Genomic DNA, 23,521 nt, shown 5'->3' on the forward strand with positions numbered 1-23,521 from the left:
AGGTACACATGTCCTAATTAGTTTAGCGTGTTTCACCCCAGAAACGTGCTAACGCCGCCAGAGGCATCCACCATTAACTTCAAATCTGTTCCATCATCCCTCCCCAGACAAGTCTCATAAAACTAAATGCAGTCATGGCAGGCAGTGCAGTGTGGTGCAGTGCAGTGTTCACCTTGCACGCTTTTCGTGTGTGTGTGTGTGTGTGTGTGTGTGTGTGTGTGTGTGTGTGTGTGTGTGTGTGTGTGTGTGTGTGTGTGTGTGTGTGTGTGTGTGTGTGTGTGTGTGTGTGTGTGTGTGTGTGTGTGTGTGTGTGTGTGTTCACAGACACATCTTTTCTTGGCCAGTCTTCTATGTGTCTGTGAGTGTGTATGTGTGTGTACAGTATGTGTGTGGGTGTGTGTAAGCATATCCATCTTCTCTTTGTTTGTCTTCTGTGTGTGAGAGAGAGAGGGGGGGGGGGTCGGGGGGGGGGGGGGGGGTGGGGGGGGGGGGGGGGGGGGGGAGGGGGGCAGGATCAACGACAGAGACAACTTAGCCAGTCTTTATTTGTTTTTATTTTACCTTTCTTGTCTTTTTTTAATAATACCATCATTTCACAATCAATTAACACTTTATCCAAAAGAATGTAATACACAAGACAGCCTCCCTAAAAAAACAGGGAAAATAAAATCTTACTGAGGATATTCCAGAATGTTCTCAATACTTCCAGAATATTCACAACATTCCAGAATATTCTCAATACTTCCTTCTTCTCCTTCTCTTACCCCCAGGGTTCCAGTTTCCACCGCTCACATTGTTTCTCATATACTGTTAAACAAAAGGACTAGTGTGTGTTTGTGTGTGTGTGCGCGCGTGTGTGCGCGCGTGTGTGCGCGCGTGTGTGTGTGTGTGTGTGTGTGTGTGTGTGTGTGTGTGTGTGTGTGTGTGTGTGTGTGTGTGTGTGTGTGTGTGTGTGTGTGTGTGTGTGTCAGTCTGGCCAGGGCAAGGGCAGGGGTACAGCATACACGGCTCAGTGTGATTGTTAATACAGTACTGTACGTACTGGGGAGAGAATGGCTTTGAAATCGAGAGAGACGGCTAGACATAACATTACCAGCCGCAGTAATACTCACAGAGGTCAGGGGTCAGATGCATGCCCTCACAAATGGATTTCTGTTAAAAGCCAAATATCGTGACATGGGATATTTTTTTCTGCTCACAGTCATGCACACTGATACAGCATTTAGACTTTCACTGCTAGCTTTTTAAATCGGTTTTATTCAGCTGTTGCTGATGCAGGCCTGTGTATGTCTATGTACCTAGGGTTTTTTTTTTATTAACATCTTTTTTAATACATCTTAATGATAAAATTCAACTTTCATGGCTGTTTTAAACACATATCCGTTTGAATTGTCTAACAATCCATTTAAAGAGGCCAAATTCATAAAAAAAGAGCCAAATTCCCTTCATTCACTATTTTTGTGTTGGGGTGTTGCTGTACATTTTTACCTTTTTCTCTGCTTTACTGTAACGCCTGCTTCTTGCTTGAACATGAGCCAGAGAGAGGCTCTATGGATGTTATCTGATGCACCATGCTGGTCTCTGATCAAGATCTCCCGCTTACTCGCTACCCCTTACCCCTCTCATCTGATAGACTTCAACTCCACACCACACCAACCAGCAGGTCAACTGCATTATCAGTTTCAAAGAAAGTAGCCACACACACGTGCACGCCTGCATGCACACACATGCAGACACACACTTCTCTTGCCTTGAATATTTTTTGTCGTTTCTAAATTCTTCTTAATGCCCATCATTTTCGGCGTAATGTCCTTTACTCAAGGTTACAGTAATCTTCCCTCGCCACCACCTCCTCAATTTGAATAGCTGGCCTTTGCTATCTATTAGTACAACCACACAACCTGACCAATTGTTATTTTAAAAAAAACCTCAAGGTTGTTTGAGATAAGCAAATACCATTGTTCAGTATGCCCTTGCGATCTTTGCTACACTGTTCCAATACCAGATTAGTTTTGTAGTTTAGTTTTTCATTGTTTTGTAGTATAGTCTGAGAAGTTGTGAATACATTTTTTAAAAAGCTCTTTTGGCTTTGCTACATGGGCGTACCCAGATAAATCGCAAATAAATTATTAAAAGGGAATTTTTAAGTCTTCAAAATAACCCAATACAGTGCTGTGTGTGTGTGTGTGTGTGTGTGTGTGTGTGTGTGTGTGTGTGTGTGTGTGTGTGTGTGTGTGTGTGTGTGTGTGTGTGTGTGTGTGTGTGTGTGTGTGTGTGTGTGTGTGTGTGTGTGTGTGTGTGTGTGTGTGTTGTACTCTTTGCTACACGTCTCCTGTGCCAACGTGCCAGTTGGTTTGGTTTTTCAGGAATCTGCGTGTTATGCCACCACTGTGACAAGGAGAGCGCCGAGTTCCAATCACACAACTATGCTGTCTCAAAAGCAGTTTTCACACCACAGATATATTCGTGGGGTGACTTAAGGCTAACTCAGGCCTCGGCTTCCAGTTTTCTTTTTTTTACGTCTGTTGTTACTATTCCAAGCCACCCTAATGTAGTTGTCAGCTATTGTAAGAACAGTGTCAGCGAGAAGCTAGACCTAAAAAGATTTTGGGTTTTTCAGTCGACTTCGCCTTTTGCTTTTGTGTAATCTTGGTGGTGATCTCGCCATGCGAATGTGTGGGTTCTAGAAAAACCAATGAAAGGGGGAAAAAGGAATTTTGTGTGTGTGTGTGTGTGTGTGTGTGTGTGTGTGTGTGTGTGTGTGTGTGTGTGTGTGTGTGTGTGTGTGTGTGTGTGTGTGTGTGTGTGTGTGTGTGTGTGTGTGTGTGTGTGTGTGTGTGTGTGTGTGCCATTCATGAAGTTAGATCCCTTGATTGACTTGTCTGTGCGAGTCTCTAGTTTTTAATCTTCAAAGAATTTAATCTGCTGTTTTGTCTGTAAAGTCACATGGGGTCCGGGTGTAAAGGATCAGGGCGAGAGTTACAGTCACTTTTTGTAGATTAAAAAACATACTCAGCAAAGCAGATATGAAACATACAAGCACAGTAAAAAACCACACACACACACGAGCAAGCAGACGTGCACACACACACACACACACACACACACACACACACACACATACACACACACACACACACACACACACACACACACACACACACACACACACACATACACACACACACACACACACACACACACACACACACACACACACACACACACACACACACACACACACAAATGTGACTTCACGACGCCCTTTGATTTCGACACTGCAGCCTTCACCGGCGATGGCTTCCGCCACCATGGCTGCAGAGGGGAGCCCCTTATCTTCATTGACTTGGAGACTCGAGAGTCCATAATGTGTTCACAGCAAACAGCACTGACGTCTCCCTCCCGGCTCCTGGCGAATGGAGCAACACTGTGGTGCACTGCAGTGCACTCAGAGATTCTTTAAGTATAGAGATATGCCAACATAATAGGTTTCTATGGGCACCTAACATGACCAGGTTCCGGTCTGCCTAAAGGGGCGTGTCATAATGCTCCTAGCATTGAATAGAACAGTCCTCAGGTCTGCCTAGGTCTGCCTAAAGGGGGAATTCCCCCCCAATAATAGAATCCGGAAACAATGGGCCAATGGAACCTCTCTCTCTCTACTCTCTCTGGTGCACTGCTACTTTCACAGTCAAACGCTGCCCAGCATATACTGTATGTGCTGTATAGATTCAGTCAGTTGTGAGGAAAAGCATGCAGTACCGTACAACCAAAACCATGAGCCATGCCAGGCCATGCTATGGCGTACTACGTACCCATCCGCAATTTGGCTCCTATTTGGGCCAGAGATGGTGCTTCGGGGGCTTTAGCCATTTCACATACTAATGGTGCGTGTTTGTGTGTGTGCCCTCTTAGGGAAACTTTGCTGTTGGCCTAACAGTACTGCTGAAGAGTGTATGAAAATGTGACCACCCTGTTACACAGGGTTTGAAGGCAGAGCCAGATCACGCCTCTTCTTCTCACATAAAAAAAGAGTAGTAGTCCAGTCCAACACATTCACAGAAACAAGCAAACCTCCAGAAAACACTGCTGTTGTTTTTTTTACATAAGTTTTCACAGGAATATTGGGAGGAACAAAAAAAAACGTACCGCCCCAAAATAATCAGCATCAATGTCTCCACAGTATTGCATTGTGAGCTGATCCGCTGTATATTCCCTTTTGTATATGGCTGGTGCATGCTGCATGTGCGTGGCTAGCTGATCCCTGAATGTAGACGCTGCCCTTTGCCCTCTGACCTCTACAGAGGTCACCATCAGTATCTCTCATCAGTGAGCCCCCCTCTCCTCAGAGGTCAGAAGTACGAGGGCTTGTGATTGGCCACGTTGTTGTTGGCTGCGCAGTGTTCCTGCATGAGGGGGATCTCATACTCGAGCGTCCCGTTCCCAAGTCCCAGCATTGTCGTCGTTGTCGTGGTTGCTGTGTTAGGCGACCCCGATCCCGTACCCGGGTCGCTCTGTTTCTGTGGCAGCGCCCCGTTTTCCAAGCCGCCGTTCACCCCTTCCAGCTCCAGCTGTGCGCCCGCATCACAGTCCAGCTCCAGGTGGCCCTTGGCCCGCCTCTGCCGGAGATAGCACGCCACCCCCACGGACACCGCCAGCACCACCAGCAGGAGCAAGATGGCGAGGGCCGGAACGAGGACGGTCCGCAGCTGGGGCTCCTCCACCAGCGCTCCCGTGGTAGTGTCCTAGTAACAGCAATAATAATACACTTCATTTAAACACCTTTCAAAATACCCAAGAACACTGAACAGTAAAAGTGTGAGTATAAAGCACCGCAATTTAAGAATACGAACCATTAATAAAATCACGAATAAACAAAAGGGAATATTCAAATAAAATCATAAAAATATCACAACAAGGCAATAAAATGACCATAAAGGCAGTACCACAGACCTGCTGGCCTAGTGTGCGGGCCTCCATGCATGCCTTGTCCCCATCCTCCACGGACGCCGCCGCGCCAGTCTGCTGCCCCCCCAGTGGGGCGGCGCACACGGTGTAGGTGGAGTTGGGGCGCAGGCCGCGCAAGGTGTATTCTGGGTAGGAGGCAGGGATGTTCAGGTGCATGGGCCGCCGGTCGGACCCGGAGAGTTTGCGGTAGGTGAGCCGGATGCCGCGGATGTGCGGCCGGGCCTCAATGTAGCGGCGCAGGTCCAGTCGGATCGAGGTGCTGGTGACCAGGCCCGGGCTGATGTCCTGGGACGCGTAGGCGGGGACGACGGTGGTTACCGGGGCGATGTGTTTGTCATCCTCCACCTCAGGCGAGTTGTCGTGGCGGGACGCCACGTCATCGACCTTCTCGCAGTACACACCTGATGTGTGGGTGGGGCAGGCACACTCCAAATGACCCTGCTTGGCGACCCGGCAGGTTCCGCCGTTGAGGCAGATGTTCGAGGGGCAGGGGGTTAACTGTTTTTGTTCGCCATTTGTGTCGTCGTCGCTGGGAGAAGAGGGCACAGGAGGCGGGAGCTCGTCGCTGTCCGTGTCCTTGGAGGGAATCTGGCTCGGATTAGGAGGTGCTGGTCGAGGGATGGCCTGCGTGGTGCTGGGACGAGTGGTGGTGAGCACTGCCTGAGCGGTGGTGGTCCTTACGGTGCTGGGCGTGAGGGTGGTGGTGGTGGGACAGCCAAACTCTCTGTGCTCCAGCCTCTCCAGCACCTTCCCCGCGTTCAGAGGCGGGAAGTGACACCTGGTCTCCTGGGTCCGCCCGAGCGTCACCTGCTGGGTCCTCAGCCATCCTGGAAACCAGGACAGCGTGCAGAGGCAGTTGAAAGGATTCTCCGCCACAGTCAGCCGCCGCAGGTTGGGAAAAAGGTGCTGGAATCCATCGGGGAATCCTTGCAAACTCAGGTTGCTGATGTCCAACTCCTGCAGCTCCCCGAGGTGCTCAAAGTCGTCCAGTCGCAAGGGACCCATAGGGTTCCCCGCCAGGCTCAGACGGATCAGCCCCCCAGCCTGCCGCAGTACCGGGGGGAACGTGCTCAGCTGGTTCCCCGAAACGTCCAGCTCATGGAGGTTGGACAGGCCGCCCAGCAGCTCCGCGTCCAGCCTGGTGAGCCCCAGCCCGGCCAGCTTCAGGCACTCGAGGCTGGGCGTCTGGAGGTCGCCGGGCCCCAGGTCGGGCAGGTGGTTGAACCGCAGGTCGAGCAGCAGCAAGCTGGGCATGCGCAGCGCTGGCAACGACGCCAGCTGGTTGCCCTGCAGCTTCAGCTCCAGCAGGTGCTCGAGTCCGTCGAAGGCGTTGGGGTGGATCGTCTGGATCAGGTTGCTGTACACGTAGAGCCTCTCCAGGAGGTCCAGCCCCGCGAAGCTCTCCTCGCCGATGTGCGTGATCTGGTTGGCGGACAGGTCCAGGTTGCGGAGGTTCGAGAGGGACGTGAAGACGCGGTCGGGCAGCTCGGTCAGCTTGTTCTGGCTCATGTCCAGCATCTCCAGCTCCTCGAGGCCCTCGAAGTCCTCCTGCTGCAGCGTCTCTATGCCGTTCTGGAACAGGTAGAGGTTCCGCGTGGACGCAGGCACTCCGGAGGGCATGCCCGATGAACGCCGCAGGACACAGAAGATGGTCTCGGGCGTGGCGCAGGAGCAGTCCCTTGGGCAGTCTGCAGCGGGTAGCGTGGTCACATGGTGGCAGGAGAAGAGGAGGAGGAAGAGGAGGTGGTGGTGGTGGAGGAGGGGGTTGTGTCGCGTCATGCTGGCCCCCCCTCCCCTCACAGGACCTGGAGAAATATCGATAGAGGAGGGGGTGGTGTGACGGGGCACGAGGAAGAGGGAGGAGGGACTGTTGGAAGAGAGGGGTGGAAAAAAGCGTGGGGAGAGATGGGAGAGAGTGGTATGGGTTAATTAGTGACCAGGAACAAACTTCAGCAGGACAAATATTATGTTTTGCTTTTTAGTAAATGTGAAATGTTTCACAAGAAAAAGATTGACGGTTACCACATTCAATAGCAAATCCAGGCAGTAATATTAAACTGATCCTTTTCAAAATGCTTCTTCTAATGAAATATTAGGGGGAAAATATGGTTGTATTTTCAAGTAATATTTTACATTACAGAAGTGGGAATGTACAGTGAATACGTAATCATTCAAATGTAAATTCCAGCAGTGATATAACACTGCTTCTTTACAAATATTTCTAATCAAGTTTATAGGATTTTTTTTGCCCTAAATGGTGCTGCATTGTGATTACATCATACGTTTAAACGCAAAGATCAATGTGCACCTTGTAAATAAACAAACACACATACACACACACACACACACACACACACACACACACACACACACACACACACACACACACACACACACACACACACACACACACACACACACACACACACACACACACACCAAACGCAGCCTTTAATTTCTACTAACTTTCCTTAAGTGAAAGGGGGGCTGTAACAACCCAATAGGCACATTAGCCCTAAGGAAACTCGGCTGAATAGGTGCAATTATGTCCTGAAAGAGACAAAGAGCTTGAGGTGCTTTGCCTGTGCTCTGTGTAAATCTATTTATGATGGCCAAACAGGTAATGGCGTCCACTGAAACCATGAGTCTGTGGTGTCAGGTAGAATGTGGATTAAGCTGTTACTCCATGTCCGTGTTAATTCTGTACATGAGCTGGTTTAGTGGTGTTGCCCTTCTCCTCCTTTTCCCTCTCAAAATACAGTGCCTCCTTTTTGCAAACAGCATAGTCCCCCTCCCCAGCAGCAATCAATCAATGCCACAGTGTACACCTCGTAAGACGCTAGACTACTACCACGTATGAGGCCAGATGTTGTTTTGACATGTACAGGGTGTACAGCAGGGCTATTCAGTTGGAGGCCCGAGGGCCACATGCGGCCCACATACAGTCCACATGCGGCCCAGGCATGGCCCCCAACTGTAGCAGTATACATTTCAGTTTTGTTACTGCAGTACAACACATTTGCTTGTGAATCTTCTGCTTGTCTTATACATTCACATGTGGTTAAGTTTTAGGTTAGAGGAACATGTTTAAAATTTGTTTGTGTACTATTGATTTTAAGTGTCATTTCAGTGGTCGTGATGTCTGAAAATGTGTGGCCCGACTGCAGTTCTTGGTTTCAAAATGTGGTCCAGATGAAATTCTAATTGAATAGCCCTGCCCTACACTCTATGAAGACCTGATGCTACTGTAGCTGGATGCTGTAAGGAGAGAAGGGATTTCTGGCTCTTTGACGGGATCCAGATCATAGTGGCTCGTTCCTTTCAAACAGACATTTAAAAAATTGTGAAGATGAAATTCTAATTGAATAGCCCTGGTGTACAGCCCCCAGTTCTGGGCTTCACTCACGCAGAGGCACAACAAAATCACCACTAGCAGGAACATGGGTCAAACACCTACCGCAGGAAGCAGAATCATGGCATAGCTCCACAAGTAGAAGATGTGTAATATGTTGAAAATGGGGGAAATATTTATATTAGCTCCAATGGGAGGAAGATAATTAATTTAGCTCAATATCATTTAACAGTTAGCAAACTGCACCAAACTGCATGGGGTCCTCTGTAGCATTGATTTCTCCCACCACATGACTTATCAAAGCTGACAAACAAGTGTTGTGGTTGTAGTCTGCATTAAAAAATGTCTACATCATTGCCAATAGGGACATAAACGGCTGATACAGTGATTTTATAAGGGTGTTTTTCAATGCCAACCAAGTACCAATTTTCGTAGATATCGCTTCTTATCATGTCCTGACAACTTATTTTCCTGTTCATTCAGTGCCACTTCACATAACATGACAATTCAAATTGCATTCAAAAACAACACCCAACCTATGCAAATCAATGACAATGCTCCCATCCTTTACCCCAAATCAATATGGTGGACGCCTGATTGTGGTGAAAACGTGAGAAACGCCTAGATGTCCAACTTAGTGAATACTACTAGTGTTGTATTCACATCTGTAACGCTACTTCTACTTCACCATTATATGCCTCTGATATTAGAAACGAAAATGAAAATTTTAAAGTAGAGTATCCTTGGTAGGAAGCCACTCCAACTTCAACCCGTAATACAGGACAGGCGAGATGCATTGCATAGCCTATCTGACAGGCAGAAATATTGCTGAGCACACTGCATGTTGTTGGACCCACATGTCGTGAGGTCATCCATAAACCCGATAATCTTGTATTGCTGTACAAGCAGAGAGAGTATCTCTGGTGCAAGCAGGGCTTCGAACCGGTTCAAGGAACGAAAACGAAAACCAGGAACTTTTTGTATTTTACAGGGAACAGAAACGAAACCAGAAACGTTATTATTTTTTATGTTCTGGAACGGGAACACTTATTTAAAAATAATGGTAACCGGTTAATACCGGTTAATACCGTTCCTCAAACTAAAAAAAAAAGTCATTATTTTCCTGCGCACGTTACCATGACGGCTGAGGTTCATGTCCTGTGTGACATCAGACATTCTCTGACTGAATGGAGAGAGAGCTGTAGATTACAAAGTCTTCACTCCACATCTTAATTAAGAGAAACCACTGTCATACAAAAGGACAGAGTTTGCATTGCATTATTGTAAGACATTGCAGGGAAGCGCGTGTAAAGCGCACCAACAATGTTCAGCGTTATTGGGCATCCTTTGCCGCTTAAAATATGCACAAACTCAAAATGTCCATCATAGTGCTCTCCGTGACCCAAGTCAGCGTGGAGCGCACATTTTCATCATTGAGGTTTATTCTCTGCTTCTCCACTTAGGTCGTCCCTGAATGACAAAATTCTGGAGGATATTCTTTTCATTCGCTTGAATAAACAGTTTTGAATGTAGGCTGACTCATTTGCACTTCCGTCTTTCTTGGTTAACGTCAGTTAGGCCTATGGGGAGTAATCAGCTGACAGGAACGAAATTAACCGTTCCGGGAACAATATTTTTTGGTTCTAACCGGTTCGGGAACGTCAATTTATTGGTGGAACTCAGAACCGGAAACGTTATAATTCCGTTTCTGTTCGGAACGGAACGTTTGGAAAAAAATAATGGTTCAAAGCCCTGGTTACAAGTGCCCATAAATGTGTCCATTGTGAAAGAGGAAGTGATGAGTGGACTTTGTGGCAATATCTCACTGTCTGGCCCCAACACAGTGCTTTGTAAACATTTCATTCTCACATGTAAATATTGTAATTATAATTCACAGAGGTTGATGGATAACCTTTTGAGTAAGATTTTTGGCAGTCAGTTTAACAAGTTATATGTCATCAAATAAGCTTCATTCCACTGAACACTACAAATAGAACATTCAGCATTAATTAAAGATGGCGTAAACTCAGGCCGTCTCAAGTACACACAGAGATAAGACACTTATTGAGTAACATTAGAAGCAGCTGCAGTGTAATGCCAAAGTATATTTCCTTATTCAACGCCTGACACACGCACAACTGTGTCAAAGGTAGGAAAGAATCTGTTGTGCCCCGTGGCACTCTGAAACTCGAAACACCTGAAGTGTGTGTGAGTGACAGGCGCACCGTCACAGACGCAGCGTGCCCTCAGCGCACACCTGCGCACCTGTACGCATGGCTTCAGCTGGAGCTCTCGCTGTAGCACTGATGATGCATTGACACCAGACAGAGCTCCTCAACACAGGTCCTGCTACAGTACAAATTGTTGGGCATCTTAAAGGAATCACTTTGGCCTCAAAGCAGAGTGCCTGTCATTTCGGCCCCTGTGATAGAGTTTACTCTCTCTTTTGGTGCGTCTGGAGAGAAATGTCCACTAAATACATAAGGATCGCAGTCTTGTTAGTCTTTTTTCCCTGTTATGTTTCCATATCGGCAGCAGGCATCAAACAGACTTTTCAGCTGAGTTAGCCTTCAGCAGTTTGTTTGTGATGAAGTGATCATCATGTGGACATGCTTTGACTGTCAACCTCCACACAGCTTAACTGTCATGATTTTGCTCCAAACGCACTAAGTACAACTAAGTCATTCTTATTGTGACAGACAAAGTCACAGAATTACCCAAGGTATTTTTTAATTCATTTGAAGTAATCCACCTGATTAAAAAAGAACTTGTTTGTTTTGTTGGCCCAGTGGTGGGCACACAGTTGCAACATAACCAGCACTGCAAGTCACAGCGGTGTTGCTTGGTGGCACATAAATCTCTTGCTCTACCTGTTCTCTCTCTCCCTCTCTCTCTCTCCCTGCCTCTCTCTCTCTCTCTCTCTCTCTCTCTCTCTCTCTCTCTCTCTCTGTGTGTGTGTGTGTGTGTGTGTGTGTGTGTGTGTGTGTGTGTGTGTGTGTGTGTGTGTGTGTGTGTGTGTGTGTGTGTGTGTGTGTGAGGACTGCATTTGTTGGAATGTTTCATACCCTGCTATTAGCATAGTGACACAGAGACCATGTACACACAGTCACACACACACACACACACACGCACTCAAACATGAAAGACAAAGTTCAAGCAAACATGATGCCAACACACACACACACACACACACACACACACACACACACACACACACACACACACACACACAAACACACAGAGAGAGAGAGACACACACACATACACACATGCATAGAGAGGGAGACAGACACACACTCGCACGCGCACATGCACACGCACACACACACACACATACACGCACACACGCACACACACACACACACGCACACACACACACACACACACACACACAGAGAAACAGACAGAGAAACAGACAGAGTCGGCTTAAGTATGCAAACGAGTGGCATGGTTGTGACTGCTAATACCTCAAAGGAATGACAAGACTCCAACAACCACGCGACAGGAAACTCCTAGGCTAGCACACCTAGTGCTTATGTTTCATTTGCTTACACACACACGCACACAAACACAATATGACTCATACATTCATCCCTTGTGTTAAAAATACCTCCTCCCTCTTTCTGTCCTTATGTTTCAACTAGGGGGAAATATTCAATATGTCTTACGTCTTCACCATATGTGAGGCACAGCTGGATCTCTTGAATCAGTCTCAGAGTGAAATCTAGTCCTTTCTCTTCATCGGTGGATCTGATCAACGATCCCACTCATCTACTTTACAAGCCAATTGGAAAATTACAACGCATTGCGGTGTGTAGAACACCATTGGTGATGTTGGGAAACTAGAGCATTTTCTTATAGACCACCATTTGACGACAAAAGCAGAATCTGAACGTTTGTTTTAATAATCATCTCCATATTATCCTCTGTTTTGACCCTCTGTTATCTTCTTCAATCATCCCTATCAGTACAGGCACATGCCGATTCTTGTCACACATGCTTGCCTGGGATGAAACAGAACGTATTACCTAGAAAAGGTTTGTCATTATTGGTATTGTAACAAAGTACACTGTCGGCAGAGGAAGGGGAAACGGGGCACACAAACAGTGAGTGTTTCATACAGACGTTTCTTTTACAGAGTCGCTACTCCGGGTGACAGCAGGAATGTGACAGATGTTTGCTGTGAGGCAAGAGGAGGAATATTTGTGGAGGTCAAGAGAGCAGACGGGGGAAAAGTAAGAAAGGAACAAAGGAAGAGACATAGACTGAAAGGAACAAAGACGAGAGCTGTTATGCTCTTTTTGCGCCATTAAATCAAAAAGGCAAAATTATAAGCCACATGCAAGAGCTTTTCATTAAACTCGTGGAATTTGCAATACTTGTAAAAACACATTATAGGTACGTGGGTCTTATTGCTGTATGAGAATAAAACAGCAAGTCATGTCAGTGAATATTCTTTTAGGTTTCTCTACTTCGTTTTTAAATCCTCTTACAACTTTTGTTCTTCTTTTTTTTCTGTTCTGGTGGGTTTCTGGGTAATAGTGAAGAGATTGCAGATATATATGCAGGTGAGCCACACATTTAGGGCTTGCATGCCCGATGGGTCGCAGGTTCGAATCCGGCCTGGTTCGTTTTCCCAATCCAACCCCATATCTCTCTCCCACTCATTTCCATCTTCAACTGTTCTGTCTCAATTTAATGTCTAAAATGCCCCGAAAAAAAGCTGCTTTGTGTGTCATCACCTTTAGAGTAGAGCCATATGCAGAGCAGGATGAAGGTGAATGAGGGTGAGGGTGAGGGTGAGGGTGAGGGTGAGGGCCATATGCAGAGCAGAATGAAGCCCATGAGGATGAGGGTGAGGGTGAGGGTGAGGATGAGGGTGAGGATGAGGGCCATATGCAGAGCAGAATGAAGCCCATGAGGGTGAGGGTGAGGGTGAGGGTGAGGGCCATATGCAGAGCAGAATGAAGCCCATGAGGGTGAGGGTGAGGGTGAGGGTGAGGGTGAGGATGAGGGCCATATGCAGAGCAGAATGAAGCCCATGAGGGTGAGGGTGAGGGTGAGGGTGAGGGCCATATGCAGAGCAGAATGAAGCCCATGAGGGTGAGGGTGAGGGTGAGGTTGAGGGTGAGGGCCATATGCAGAGCAGAATGAAGCCCATGAGGGTGAGGGTGAGGGTGAGGGTGAGGGTGAGGGTGAATGACAAACAGGACAGGAAGTGAAAAACATGGACATGACACCAGACAGGGATTAGGCATCTAAATAGCAGACGAATGAGACACCACTCATCCGTACACATGACGTGTGTGCATGATGTGATGTGCCCCATTATTTTATACATTATAAACAGTAACGTGTGGTGGCACGTATGCCCTTTCCGTGCTCCCTCAACTGTCAGTATCTGCACACCTCAACTGGAGAAAATGCATGAGAACAGCCACAGCCAAAACATCCATCATTGTGCAACAAGTGTCGAAGAAGAACGAGTCATGTCGTTGGCTCTGTGTGTGTGTGTGTGTGTGTGTGTGTGTGTGTGTGTGTGTGTGTGTGTGTGTGTGTGTGTGTGTGTGTGTGTGTGTGTGTGTGTGTGTGTGTAGGGGGGGACATTCCTCTGTCGCTGCAGGCATGTACCTGCCTGTGCCTACTAGCTACAGCGCAGGTAGGGGGAAGAGGGGGGAGGGTGTGTGTGTGTGTGTGTGTGTGTGTGTGTGTGTGTGTGTGTGTGTGTGTGTGTGTGTGTGTGTGTGTGTGTGTGTGTGTGTGTGTGTGTGTCTGTGTGTGTGTGTGTGTGTGTGTGTGTGTGTGTGTGTGTGTTTGGAGGGAATGAAGCCGTGTGTCTTTGTCCTCTCTCATGCCAACATCTCACACACATATTTCTCTCCTGTGGTAACTCTGCAAGCGAGCCGGTTGTGTTGGTTTTCTGTTTGTGTTCCTCCACCTCGGCGTGTGTCTGAGCTGTGGGATGCATGTAGCCATGCTGGGGTATGACAGGACACTTTAACACCCTCGACAGATGGGACTTGTGTGTGCACGCAGGCTAGGAAAGAAGGTTTTTAGAGGGGAGAGAAGAGAAGAAGACATCAGGGAGAGGATCACTAAAGGACAATGATGACGGATGATGGCCTTTTCACAAAATGATGAGTTTTACAACTCAGTCTCTGAGGAAGATATAAAGAAATGACATAATCACATGTTCATCTGGCGTGTGCGTGCGTGTGTGTGCGTGCGTGTGTGTGCGTGCGTGCGTGCGCGCGTGCGTGTGTGTTAATAATAAGAGGTTTAAGTATGTGTAATCTGTCTATGAATGCAAGGAACGTCTGTGTGCTTTCAAGTCAGTTCTCCATATCTTGCAAAATGTATTCCCTCAACGTCTACACACTTATTTAATATCTAAGGGCAAACATTTGAGTGCACTGTCCAATATGTCATTGAACAGAAGATAATCAAAAATATCATTATAAGAAACATTCCTCTTCTCTCCCTGCCATAGCATTATATTTCCATAGCATTATATTTCCATAGTATTATATTTCCATAGCGTTATATTTCCATAGTATTATATTTCCATAGCGTTATATTTCCATAGTATTATATTTCCATAGCGTTATATTTCCATAGTATTATATTTCCATAGCATTATATTTCCATAGTATTATATTTCCATAGTAGTATATTTCCCCTCCACTGTGGTCACTCTCCTCTTCCTCCCCTCTCGCCATACATACAGTCCTGTATACAGGAAAGCTGACAGGGGGGGCACAGGGGTCAGTTGTCCTGGGCCAAGGGTGAAGAGGGGCCCAGTATTGCGTCCTTATTGCATCATATTCAGAGCTCTAAATTAACACCCGCAAACCGGGCAAATGCTGGTGATGTTCAGTTTTGCTGGTAGAAGAAAAACTTAGCAGCCACTTTGACTGTTTGGCTGGTAACAGTAATTTATAGCCCTGATTATATGTATTGATTACTTTGTCTCAGGCCCAGCAAAAGCTGTCAGCGGCCCTGAGTGTATACATCAAGACATGAAATGCAAATGATGGCACAAGACGCCATGTTTGACCATAACAGCATAAAGACGGCCTGCCTCTGATCCAAGTTGCCTTCAGGGTTGCACTCATTCACTGGATCATGATCACAACAAAGACTCGATTCAACGCGGCATCCGCAACCGGTTCTAAAATCAAATTTGTCATAAAACTACCTGTCTAAACACACGCCACAACACATAGGGAGGCTTCAGGGGATTTGAATAACCATGGCAAGTACAGCACCGTAGCAACAGCGCTAACCTCACAGATCCGTAAGGGACAACATTATTGTCATACTCCTTCGTTTCCGTTGTTCATTTCCTCCTTCTTAATCTTAATTTCCTGTGTTATTTTCCTTTGGGATAAATAAAGTATCTGTACTCCTCTTCTTCACCACCTTACACTCTTAAGTCAGTGTTTCCCAACCTTTTTTGTCCTGCGTACCTCCTAAGCCATTTTGTCATATGATGAGTACCCTCCTCAGACATGCTATATATCTCTTCCTCTATCCCAATGCACTCCATATATTTGTTATTATTACATTTTTCCATGTACCCCCTGAGGTGTTCCCCTAGTGGCACACGTCCCCTTGGTTTGGGAATCGCTGCTCTAAGTGACCACTTCAGCTCCCATGGGGTCAAGTGAGAGACTGGGACTTTTTGTGGACACCTGTTTCAAGGAAGTTGAACATTTCATAGGCAGTGCCATAAAGATCAATACTTCCACAAAATGGAGGTTAACTGCCCTTGTTAAAGCACAAGCCCTAACTCTCAAAACAAACCACAACGTATAGGTAAACAGGTTTACATCCATTTTACATATATGTAGATATGCCGAAGCAATTTCACACAATGGAATATCCCTTCAAACCTGTCATAGCATATATAGAATTGTGCTTTCTTGGTTGGAAGGTTTTCTTCCAAGTGTTCAAAAGACCTCAATACAATATTTTACTGCCATTATAGACCCATTTTTCTAAAAAAAAAAAAAAAAAAAGAATAAATAAATTGGAAAAAAAACTAAAAACACAAGGCCACAAAGATGCAGAGATGGATATCAAGGGTATCAAAGTAAGCTGGGGAAAGAACAAGAGATGGGTAGTAGCTCCCCAATGTAAGCTACGTATAACCAACATTTTTAAAATAGCCATGGGCATGTTGTTGCGATTGTGTTTTTTTGTATAGTAGCACGGGCGTGGTTGGTACACAGGTAATGCTCAGCTCTCTACGGTCTACTCATGCAGGAGTAGCGAATAGGTATAAGATGTCAGCGTAAGAGCTCCACAAGAGATAACGCGAGGCACGGTGTATCTAACTTCAACAATATGAAGTCGCCTCGGGGTGGAGTGTGTGTGGGTTTTTGCTTGTCGACTTATTCAGTTGGTCGTGACCTCAATAAAACGCCGGCTGGAAGTGGGGTGGGATTCAGGTATCGCTTTCCGCAGTTGTCAAGTGGAGCATGCACAGCACAGCACAGTACAGTGCAGTATACCTATGGCTGAATCAACGTGTAAGATTTGCAACAGCACGAGTTTTAGAGTGAAAAACAAAAACTTCCAAGTCATGTTTGCTCAATGTCTGTCATCATTACAGTGCAGTCCCAAGACCACATGCGCACACACACACACACACACACACACACACACACACACACACACACACACACACACACACACACACACACACACACACACACACACACACACACACACACACACACGTACACATTACATCACATGTAGGTCCAAGAGAAGACTTTGCATTTTGCCCTCGTTCGAACTTTGTGTAGCCCCAATTCCTTTTAGCAATGTTCTGATGTTGCTAGCCAATGACGAATAATGTTTCATTCATGTTGGAAAAGTGACTTAAATTCAAGCATGCCCCATTTTTGTTTGCTCAGTCCTTTGGTTCGGTTATTTTCTGTCCCGTGACGTGGGTTTCAGTGCAGTCTTTTTCCTTCAAAGTAGATACGTCAAGTGTTTGTCAATGACAAACACATTTTGTCATGGCTTTTGTCCGTGAAATGAAAATGAACAGAGACATACGTCCTAAATGGTTCCTGAATAAGCAGTAGAGTTGTGTCTGAGATTTGTGGTTACATTTGAAGAGTTGGTTAATCTATATCTGATTATTTGTTCTGTTCATTCATTAATAGACTGCATGGAAACGTGACCTTGTGAGATTCAGTGTAAGGGCAGAATTGTAGTCCTACTGGACGGGTCCTTCTTTCTGTGTGCATGTGCGTGTGTGTGTGGGTGGGTGTGTGTTTGTGCGCCATGTAAAGTTATGTGTATCAGATTATTCATAACAAAGAATTATTATTTTTAATATTTTAACTAGAGGCAATCCATTAAAATGATGTCCAGAGTCCAGTCTGTCATCTTTTTTAAATCAAGAGGGGGTTGTTGCACAGCTTTGTAAAACCTCATACCCTACATAAGTGTGTGTGTGTGTGTGTGTGTGTGTGTGTGTGTGTGTGTGTGTGTGTGTGTGTGTGTGTGTGTGTGTGTGTGTGTGTGTGTGTGTGTGTGTGTGTGTGTGTGTGTGTGTGTGCACGTACATACGTGCGTGCATGTACGCATGACTGCTTGGGTTCATGAATGAATACCTAGGAAGACAAATACTGTATCGGAGTGTATGTTTGCACATGAAAATATATGCATAATATGCAGATACATGTCACCCAATGTGAATATACCGTATATATGCGTCATGCCTGTGCATCTCATTGTATAAGCGTGTGCATATCAGTGTATAAGGGCGTGCATGTCAGTGTGGTATTGTCATGCTGTGTGCTGGGCAGAAATGGCCCAATGTGTGTACATACGGTACATACTGTATACAGTATGTGTGTGCATGTCAGCGTGGTACTGTCTTGCGCTGTGTACAGTATGTGTGTGCATGTCGGCGTGGTACTGTCTTGCGCTGTGTACAGTATGTGTGTGCATGTCAGCGTGGTACTGTCTTGCGCTGTATACAGTATGTGTGTGCATGTCAGCGTGGTACTGTCTTGCGCTGTGTACAGTATGTGTGTGCATGTCAGCGTGGTACTGTCTTGCGCTGTGTGCCGGGCTGCAGCGGCCTCTCTGGTTCAAGGCTCATTTCCTAATTGCAGTTGAGGCAGGAGGTAATTACAGCTCTGCATTAAACAGCCCTCCTCTTCTCCTCTTCTCCTCTCTTCTCTTTTTTTTACTGCACGCCCCAAATGCATCAATTTGTGGTGACTCTTTGGGATGTGCTCTCTCTCTCTTCCTCCACCTCTCTCTCTCTCCCTCTCTCTCTCTCTCTCCCTCTCTCTCTCTCTCTCTCTCTCTCTCTCTCTCTCTCTCTATTCATCACTCTAATACTCTCTCGGTTTCCCTCTTCCCTCTCTCTCTCTTTCCCCCTCTACCTCTTCCTACCTCTGACTCCTCTCTCTCCCCCTCTCTCTCTCTCTCTCTCTCTCGCTCTCTCTCTCTCTCATGCACACTCTCTCTCCCTCCCTCCCTCCCTGCCTCCTGTCTGTGCTTCTTCCCTGGTTTCTCCATCTGTCTCTCCTCCCAGTCCTCTCTCCAATTTTAAAGGCCTCATTAACTGGACAGCACTATTTTACGGCCGCCTCTCATTTCCAGATTGCAGGTATGGAGTGGAATAGTATGGTATGGTCACAGACCAGACTGCCTTTCCTCCACAGCACATGTGAAGAACAGTTCACATTGAAAGCTTAAGCTGATGTTTTTTTTTTACTATATTGTCTTTTTGGGTTGGTTTTTTGTTTTGTTTTTTTGTTTTTAAAGAAAAATGGCTTGTAGCTCAAAAGGCCGCAATATCTTCACAAAAGTGTTGGGTGCTCTTGGATGAAGGGGCGTCAGTCCAAGTCAACAAAGTAGATGAATTTAGGCAGCTCCAAGCAGTAAACAAAGAGAAAGGAAATCAAAAGCCTTCAATAACTTTTTGGCTATGTTTAAAAAAAGCCAACATGTTTCGACCATACAGGTCTTCATGATTGCTTTAGTCTCTGATGGTTTTCATTTAGATCTTGTCTGAGGCTGCATCTGTGGGGGTGGTGCACTGCACAGCATGGCATCTATTGGAATCTGATAGGGAACAGAACTAATGCATAATGCCATAATTGATCTGTGTGCTGAGACGTGCAAGTATGGAGCGCTGCGACAGGGCTGCTGACCACTGCTTTGGCCGGACCCTTGGCAAAGTCATCTAAAATTGCCTCCCCACCCAATGCAATGTAAAGAGGACCCAATTTTTGGGTCCCCCTCTCTCCCTGGGCCCGGGACAACTGACCTCTTTGCTCCCCTGTTGTCTTCCCTGTACAGCGGCGATGGCAGGTCACAACACCACAGTGATGACAGCACTGAAGCAACGCGCTCTCTGCAATATCCTAAGAGTAGTGCTTTTTTCCATCTTACTAAAACCTCTCCCTCTCCACACCGAAAGTATGTGCATGAAACAGTAGCTATTTAGTGCTGGAGCTGTGGCGCTGAGAGATGGATGATTCTGTTTAGTCGTTTGGAAGGTTATACGTTTCTTCCCAATACATAATTTGGTCTCATGGTTTGGTTGGACACAATTTCCCAAAGTAAAGAAAAGAGGTGCTGCTCAGAACCAGCGCAAAAGTAATACAGTACCAAAAACAGCTGCAGTGATTTGTGCGTGATAGTTTGACTTTTTACTAGAATGTGTTGTTGAGCGAGCTCATATTAATTACAATACTAACATCGACACTATACGGCCCTACCGTGGCCTAACGGTAGGTCACTAGGTTGCTATACCGGAGACCCGAGTTTGATTCCGGCCTTGGTCATTTGCCTGTCCTTCCCCATCTCTCTTTCCCCACTAGATTCCTGTCCCTCTGTCACTGTCCTATCATACGTTAAGCACAAAAAAACATCAACACTATACTACATTATGTCCCCACAATAGTTCGAGTTAAACCAGTATTATGAATCGTACTGTATGTGTTTGAAGTTTGATTTAAGCTGGCCGCATTTTCATATGCTGTGGGAGATGGATCTGCTCATCCCTGCTGTTGAACAGATGCACTTTGGCAAAGCCACATGCAGTGTCCCAAATGACAGGGACTGATGTGGCATCTGGGAGCATCCGACTATGGAGAAGCGTCAGGCATCAGACAGTAGATCAGAGGGACTTTGGTTTTGGGGTGTGCACTCGCTACTCTCCTGCAGAAGGTTCACAGATGTACACACACACACACACACACACACACACACACACACACACACACACACACACACACACACACACACACACACACACACACACACACACACAAACCCACACGCACACATTCAATCACTCACTCGCTCGCTCTCTCTCTCTCTTTCACGCATAGATGCTATGGTCACTCTCTCTCTCTCTCTCTCTCTCTCTCTTACTCTCTCCCTCTCTCTCTCTCTCATACACACACACATATATTTTTGTGGGGATATGCGAGTGTCACTTTAAGAGAGCGGCGTCGCAGTCAAACAAAGCAGGAGACGTATGAGCAGCGTGAAGGGGAAGCGTAGAGGAGTTAAAAGCCGTGTGTTTAAAGTGGAATAGTTAAGGGGAGCCCGTAGCTTCCATACATCCTGCTGCACGTCTCCACCCGGGCCGTTTTTTAACGATGAGGTTTTCAAGTGCGCATTCCGGCATGTCGGGCACTAAAAGAATTACGACATCTGAACGTAAATATCGTTTCAAAGATTAAGCTATATGTATAACTACATGTATAAACAACGCACGTGCTGTCTTCTGGAGCGCGCCTACACCGCATGCACACACACACACACACACACACACACACACACACACACACACACACACACACACACACACACACACACACACACACACACACACACACACAGAGGGAGAGATACTGCACAGACCAACACCTATTATATATCACTTTAAATGATAACAAACATGCTTGCAGTCATGGGTCGTTTTCTGCTCTTTTTTTCCAACAAAGTCCTGAAGCCTAGCCATAGAAGTGCCTATAACTTAGTTGTAGTAAGTTCCTACACAAAGAGATATACCATCAGTATCAGTATACTGGGAGCCAGTGTCATAGTCCCTTTAGCCTCAGCTAGTGTTTATCCAGTGTTTGTTTACATCCATGTGTGATATTGTCTCTGTCACTCTGTGCAAGCACCAGGGGTTAAGCTGTTGTGCTGTACATACAATTGCCAGTGGTCTCAGCACCCTAAATTCCTTCATATCTTCTTGCTACTTTCTCACCTCAGTGCTGTGTACTGTTGTTCAGGTATGCTTGAGTCTTTTTCCGTTCTCTGTATACCCTACCCTACCCTACCCTACCCTTTCCCCCTCAACTTGTTGCAGTGATGTATGAGTGCGCCCCATCACTTGAGATGTTCAGAAGATGTGAAACCCCACCTTTTTGAACAATAATGTCACAACACTTTGGGGTGAACTGCGTTCCTTGTCTATATTTGCCATGAGACATCCGTAGTCACCTCATAGACAGAGTTTACACCATTGTGTTGAAAAACTCTGAGTCATTTCTAACCAGTGCACTATCTGGGCAAAATATCAAAAACTGTTACGAAGGGATATGTGCTCAGGAATTTGTCACTCACAGCGTAGGAGCTTCGACTGCCTTGTCAACATTTGCACACTATAGTTTATATACTGTTTATTAATAAAATATTACACTGTCACAAAATAAGATTATTTGCCTAGATTTGTGAGGACGGTCCAACGTTTTTCCAAAGTTCGATGAAGTTTGATATGGACCAATATGAAATTGGAGTCCTCCACTTTTGGGTGTCCTTCCTTTTTTATAGGCTAGGCCTATGTGCTGTTGTATTTCACCATTTAAGACACCTACTGTTTCTTGCCACTTGAATGAATGACTGAGAAGTGTGAGAGGGTAGAGCACCAAACTCTGGATCCTTTGCTAAACTCCATAGGCTGCTTCATTCTGGAACCCTTTTAAAAACAGTAGTAGTAGGCTATCTAAATAGGTGGCACGCTTCTGTAGGCTACCAGCATGACATTCCACCTGACCGCAAATCCCGCGTTGTTGTCACCTGGGGTATGAACAGGATTTGTAAGCTGTATGAAAGAGCCTTTTGTTTTCACCTGAAACGCATGCGGGGTATGTAAGCTGTAGTAGCCTATGAAGCACACGGCAGGGCAAACTTGCCCGTGCCTCTAAATGAAACCGTTTATCTGTAAAGGTCTCTCCTGTCATCGTGCCGTATGTGCCAGACCGTCGCGAGATTAATTAAAATCTCAAGTCGCCATATCATCACTTTTAGATGAATGGACAATCTGGTCGACTTGGCTATAGGTACATCACAAAAATATATAAGATTTCTACGCCTTTTTCGGATGCCAATAACATGTCCACGCTCATTTCTGACGCACATTGCTTGTGTTTTTTGGTGGGAATAGGGCAATACATGATTCAAACTCAGCATTTGCTATAGCAGAACCTTGAATCGCCGGCATAGGGGGAGGACGGAATAGTTTCCAACCGCCGTAACCGCATGCCTATCTGTGCACTTTGGTGTGGAATGAACTCGTGCGCTGCTGAGAGCCTTTCTCCAGCACGCAACAAAAACAGACTACCTATGTGACCGCTGAAAAGCTCACTGTACAAACCCACCCATCTTTGTCCATGGCATGTATATGTAGGCTATATCTTTATTGTTATTCATAAAGTTGGCAACGCATGGATTTCAAGTGTATGGAATTGGTGACAGATTGTAATTAACGTGTCCTGACTCCTGTTGTGTCGTGCCGTACTCTTATGTTAATTTATTGCATCTTTGCCATTGTGCGTTTCGGGCACTGTCTGTCTGGCACCGGACATTACCAAATCCCGACGCACAGTTGCGCACACGTTCTACCCCGTGTACTTCGACCAGTTTAAACAGTGCGACTCTTGCCTCTCAATAATAAATGTTAACACTTTAGTTGCAGTGATTGTGTAGTGCAATTGTAAATATTCCATTCTTCGCAGGGTGTCGCTCGCTGGACTGCCTATATAGGATAATCTGCTTGTGTAGTTTGCCTATGGATTAAGGCTGCGCAAGCGACCGGTATTAAACTGTATGCCAAAGTTTCACTTAAATCTCCAAGTTAACTCCTGCTCTACATAAAGAACTCTTCTGTACATGAAAACACCTACAGCCCAGGGGAAGAAAGTA

At 46.0% G+C, this 23,521-nt stretch overlaps 2 protein-coding genes across 3 annotated transcripts in view; one reads left to right on the forward strand and one right to left on the reverse strand.

The window, feature by feature from the left end:
* Window positions 1-23,521, forward strand: part of coro7 (coronin 7) — a 143,756-nt gene that overhangs the window by 88,400 nt on the left and 31,835 nt on the right. The gene's annotated exons all lie outside the window — the stretch shown is intronic.
* The window catches only part of vasnb (vasorin b), a 23,796-nt gene continuing 785 nt past the window's right edge, over window positions 511-23,521 (reverse strand). The window contains exons 2-3 of the mRNA XM_063192548.1: window positions 4,954-6,835; window positions 511-4,745 (exon numbers count right to left, since the gene is read on the reverse strand). Of these exons, the coding sequence (XP_063048618.1) occupies window positions 4,353-4,745; window positions 4,954-6,747 (2,187 nt within the window). The 5' untranslated portion in view covers window positions 6,748-6,835 and the 3' untranslated portion in view covers window positions 511-4,352. The remainder of the gene's footprint in view (window positions 4,746-4,953; window positions 6,836-23,521) is intronic.

This window comes from Engraulis encrasicolus, chromosome 2, assembly GCF_034702125.1.
Source record: "Engraulis encrasicolus isolate BLACKSEA-1 chromosome 2, IST_EnEncr_1.0, whole genome shotgun sequence".
In the NCBI taxonomy this organism is placed as follows: Eukaryota; Metazoa; Chordata; class Actinopteri; order Clupeiformes; family Engraulidae; genus Engraulis; species Engraulis encrasicolus.